General features: G+C 41.8%; 1 protein-coding gene across 1 annotated transcript; it reads right to left on the bottom strand.

The window, feature by feature from the left end:
• Window positions 1–4,056: 4,056 nt before the first annotated feature.
• LOC311187260 (chromatin accessibility complex protein 1-like) lies at window positions 4,057–4,443 on the bottom strand (the record flags this gene model as incomplete). The annotated part of the gene is made up of 1 exon (XM_084258569.1): window positions 4,057–4,443. One exon carries the CDS (start codon window positions 4,441–4,443, stop codon window positions 4,057–4,059), a length of 387 nt encoding a protein of 128 aa, XP_084114695.1.
• Between the last annotated feature and the right edge of the window lie 1,083 nt (window positions 4,444–5,526).

The following is a 5,526-nucleotide window of genomic DNA, read 5'->3' as shown; positions in this document are numbered from 1 at the left end:
ATTACTCATGCTGGATGCTGTATCTGCCCCATGTTCACCCGGTGCTGTGCCCGTGGCTGTGTGGATCCTTTGCCCTAAATTCTGTGCTTTAGTTCTCAATCTCAGGGTCTCAGATCCAAAATGACGGCTGTCACCCTGTGCAATGCCCACTGTTATGGTGCATCCCAGACCCCAAATCCTGTGCCTACCTCCCAGTTCCATAATGGGGTCTTGCTCCAGGCCTTGTTTCCCTTCTTACCCCTGTTTGCGGCCAACCCCCTCTCAGAGTCTAAGGCACCAGGTTTTGGAAAGCCTGGCTTCCAACTATTAGAAAGTTGGTGATTTTGTTCTGATCACTAGGTGGCACCAGATGTCTTTCCTAGTATCCTTCTAGTGCTGTGCTTTTTCCCTGTGGGTCTCCTGGGAACTGAGTGAGGGTGGCATGGAATGGCTCAAGGATGTAGGGCGCTGTGTCTGCCCTGTGCCGCCCGCGTTGTGGGGATCCCACACCCCGAATTTTGTGCCCCGTGTCTCACTTCCGAGTTCCTCAGATCCGGGACACAGGCCATAGCCCAGTTCAGTGTCCGCAAAAATGGCACCTTTTGCACCCTGCTCCCATGCCCAAGCACCTGGTTTTTGATGACTCAGTGAGGGTCATTCACCTCAGTGACGGTTCCCACGTGTCTCCCCACGATCCTAGGTCATGGGCACAGGGAGCTGGGCAACCGAGATCTGAGTGTGCTTTTCAAGCACCTGCAGGCTTTTCCCCACAAGGTTAACAGCCAGCCTTGGGCTATTTGCAGTCCCTCCCCCTCCAGGAGTCCTTAGCTTCCTCTAATGGCACCCAGAGCCATTTGCTCACCTCCATTGCGATTCCTGCACAGTTCTCAGTTCCCATTCACAGGATGCGGTGCCTGCAATAGTTCTTTTCCACTCACAGTCCCGCTTGATCTATAGTTTGTTCTCGTTGTTGTTGTTTTTCTTTCTGTTGGTCGGAGTGTGCAGGCTTTGTGGGTGGGGGAGAACAGCAGAGTTCTCTATTTTAATTTTTAATGGTTTATTTATTTATTTATATCATTGTTCATTTTTATACAATGTTTGATTTCTCCCTCAGATGTAAGTCCCATAAAATTTCCACCACCACATTATCCATGAATCATAACCATAGTCTCTGTGTTCTTCCTTCCTATTTTGACTCCTCTCCCTCCCCCTCCCATGCTATATGTCTTGGATTTATAGTTTGCCAAAACATGATAGTTTCTAACTCTTTTTTTTCATCTTCCATTATCACTATTAATGGTGTTATGTAGTTTTCAGTGTACTGTGTTTTTTAACTCTTTTATTAGTACTGTTACAGGGTAGTCCTGATATAAAACGGGTTGCCGGGCTGTGGGTCTTCACCTGCATGCTTAAAAGGGACTTATTAATACTCCACTGCAGGTATACACAACAGGTTAATAAAAGGTTTATTTACAAGGAAAGGGGAAATGACGAAATGTACAACTCAGGGAGAAAATAGGGAAATAAAGTCTTAAATGCGTCCTACCTGATCTGCCAACCTGGAAACCCAATGGCACTCTGAGAGCTGGCTGAGAGCTGAGAGCTGGTAGAGAGCCAAAAGGAAACCCCCAAGGTCCATGTGTCTGGCTTTATACCAAACCTGGCTGCTTAACTCCACCCTCAGGTTCCAGCAACCTTCCCTTTGGTGGTGATGGGATTTGTCTTTCCCAATGTCCTGATGGCTTTGGTCTGGAGTGGGGGTGGAGTGCACAAAGCCTGTATGGAATCCTTTTCCCCCTAACAGTACTACTATTAATCTTCTTTGGTGTGATCATAAATGGATTTGTTTTATGAATTGCCCTTTCTTTTCATTCATTGTTTGCATATAGAACCACAAGTTTTTGTATATTGATTTTCTATCCTGCCATTTTACCATATTCATTATATCTACTGGGTTTTTGGCAGAGTCCTTTGGATGGTCTATATATCTTATATCATCTTCCAATGATGTGAGATTTACTTTTTATTGTCTATTTCTTTATCATTTATGTATTTTTCTTTCCTAATTGGTCTGGCAAATAAATATCCAAATCGTAGTCTAGTAGTCGTGGTGAAAATGGACATTCTTCTCTTGTTCTTGTTCTGAGAACAAAGAAATTTAAGGTTTTCATCATTTCATCATTGCATATGATGTTAGCTTTAGGTTTGTTATCTATGATCTTTATCATATTGAAGTATTTTCCTTTTATTTCCAACTTATTGGCAGTTTTTATGATAAATGGGTATTGAATCTGTCAAATGATTTTTTTAGCATCTATTGATATGATCACATGTTATTTATATTTCATTTCCTTGATGTGGTGAATAGCATTGATTCATTTGCAGATTGTGAAGAAATACTGTATTTCTGGAATGCATCCCACTTGGTCATGATATATTATTCTTTTGGTTTATTGTTGGATTCAGTTTTTCAAGATTTCAGTGAGTATTTTTTCATCTATGTTCATCAGTCATGTTGGATTATAGTTTGTGTGTGTGTGTGTGTGTGTGTGTGTGTGTGTGCTGCCCTTGTCTGTTTGGGGATCATGGAAATATTGGCCTCACAAAATATCTTTGGGAGTATCCTCCTCTTCAATTTTTTGGGTTTTTTTGTTGTTGTTTTTGTTGTTGTTTTTAATTTAAATATTTTATTTTATATAATTCTTACATCTTTTTTTCATTTTTGCACAATGTATGCATTTTCATTTTGGTTATATTCCCCTGTGTCTCTGGTTTATAGTTGCTTGTTGATTTTGATTTTCACTTTGTATTGATTAGTCTTTTTCCTGGTCTCTTATTTAGGTTTTCTAAATTCCTACTATGAGTGAGACCATCCGGTATTGTTGTTTTTCTTTCTGACTTATTTCGCTGAGCATGATCCCTTCTAGCTCCATCCATGTTGCTGTAAACTGCATGTGTTTATGTTTTTTTGATTGCTGAGTAATATTCCATTGTACATATGTACCACATCTTCTTCTTTTTTTGGGGGGGGGTTTGGAATATTTTATTTCAAACTCACAAAACATGAAGGACAGAGAATATCTGTGGTTGCCTGAGAACAGGACTGACACCCAAGGGGGAAAAAAGGGGGTGGTGGGCTGTGGATATCTTCATTGGTTACACACCCAGCAGACTGGACTCTAAAAGGTGATTTTACAAAATACAAATTGTTTTTGAAAGAATGAGGAGTGTCAGAAACTAACCCTATGTAAAAAAAAAAAAAATTAGGGCTTGGGTGGGGGTGTCAAAATAAAAATTGGGCCTATGGCTCTTATCTCTTTGTAGATAGTGAAAATCCTGAGGATATACAGAAGCGGACAGTAAAATGTGAGTTATCATCAACATACAAAATGTTTTTAAAAAAATACGCTTATTCAGAAGAAGTAATTCTTGTACCCAATAATTTGGTTTGGAATTTTTTTCTGGGGATGAAAGTGTTGGAAATGCTTTTTTTAAATATCACAAGAATAAGCAAGGCATTAGAATAGTTTCAAGACTAGTCCCACAAAATTTTACTGTAAAAATATGTCCAGTTCTTTAATAAGAAAACCTTATTTGCTTACAGTTTAAAAAATGGACTTTGGACAGTCAAAACAGGTTTTGAAGTACAAAAACGCAAATGTAACATGCTACCCACAAACTCTGTACTAGCAAAAGCTCAAGCAAGCTGTTTACAAGAATTTCAAAATATACATACATGAATTTACACAACTGATATCGTAAGCTCTTCAAAATCTACCTATAAACTAAAAACCCAAACTATCTTTGCCTCTAGAGCCTCCCGCTGCGCTTTGCTTAGTACCTTGGCTCTCCTGGCCCTCCTCTGCAGCAGAGGCCTGTCAGAGAGAGGCTGCTGCCTGGGTTACTCTCCTTTTGGCCACGAGGGTAGGTGCATCAGAGGTTCCGGCGCGGCCGAGAAAGAATGGAAACATCTCTGAGGGGAGGCTCGAGGCGCAGCAGTGCGCTCCCTCCGCAGTGTGGAGCTAATGTGGAGGGCCCTCAGCAGCAGGCTGATTTTTAAAGCATTTCTTTTTTGCTTTAGGACTCTGCTTCGTCTTCACTTGCATCATTGTCATTCTCTTCCTCACCTTCTTCCCTCTTCTCTTTAAGCATTTTCAGATATTTGCTAGCTAAAATCTTTGGTAATATATCTGCAAGAAACTGGAAGGTTTCCGATTCCTCTGCAGTATGTGACAGGTCATTGTAAGTGAGAGCTTTCTTTTCTTTTCCACTGCCATGTCTGTAGGAGTAGGTGGCTAGATACTGGACAAAGAGTTCCGTGGCCTTGGCCGTGAGTACGAGCGCCTCCTGGTTGATGCTGGACACCTCGGGGGAGCTCTTCATGATGACGCGGATGCGGGACAGGGGCAGCGACACGAGCCGCTGCTCCCCGCACTTGTCTTTGCCGGCGACCACGTCCGCCATCTTTGCGCCCCTGCCCCGGGTCGGCCGCCTGGGACCCGACTGCGAGCGCGCCTCCGCCCTCCGCCCGCCGCCCACCAGGAGGTGGCCGGCGAGTGTACCACATCTTCTTGATCCAGTCATCTATTTTTGGGCATTTGGGTTGTTTCCATAACTTAGTTATTGTAAATAGTGCTGCTATAAACATAGGGGTGCAGGTGTTCTTTGGAATTGATGTATCTGTGTCCTTTGGGTAAATACCTAGGAGTGGAATTGCTGGATCATATGGAAGCTCTATGTTTAGTAGGTCCAGAAATCTCCACACAGCTCTCCACAGTGGTTGGACCAGTTTGCACTCCCACCAACAGTGCAGAAGAGTTCCTTTTTCTCCACACCCTCGCCAACATTTGTTGTTGCTAGTTTTTTTAATATGTGCCATTCTCACTGGTGTAAGATGGTATCTCATGGTAGTTTTGATTTGCATTTCCCTGATTACAAGTGATGTTGAACGTTTTTTCATATGTCTGTTGGCCATTTGCATTTCCTCTTCAGAGAAGTTTCTTTTCAGCTCTTCTGCCCATTTTTTGACTTGATTACCTCTTCAATATTTTGAAGTTTGATGAGGAGAGGTATAGATCTTTGAATGTTTGGTATAAATCAATAGTGAAAACATCTGTTCATGGTCTTTAGTTCATAGGAATAATTTTGATTATTTTTATTGATTTGTTGAAACTATTTAATTGGAGTTCAGTCAATAAAAATTGTATGATCCTAAAACTGTGTCCACTTCTTCTATACTGTCTAATTTTTTTGAATGTAGATGTTTATAGCAGGCATGTAAGATCCTTTGAATGTCTGTGGTATTTGTTGTAACATTCCCTCTTTCATTGCTCATTGATTTTTCTAGGGTTATCTTTATTTTCTTTTTCAAAGATTTATTTAGTTATGCATAAAAGAACTGGGTGTAAGCCAGAGGTGTGGGGGTTGAGAGGACTCACCAGAGAGAGTGGGGAGCAGAAAAGGCAGATCTACTGAAATACACTGCTGAGGGGAGCATTGGGCAAGACAGGAGAGGTCTGCTGCACCATGTGGGTTAGCTCCCTGGCC

This window comes from Talpa europaea, assembly GCF_964194135.1.
Source record: "Talpa europaea genome assembly, chromosome: X".
NCBI lineage: Eukaryota > Metazoa > Chordata > Mammalia > Eulipotyphla > Talpidae > Talpa > Talpa europaea.
The sequence above is the reverse complement of the archived record's forward strand: the minus strand, read 5'-3'. Positions and strand labels throughout refer to the sequence as shown.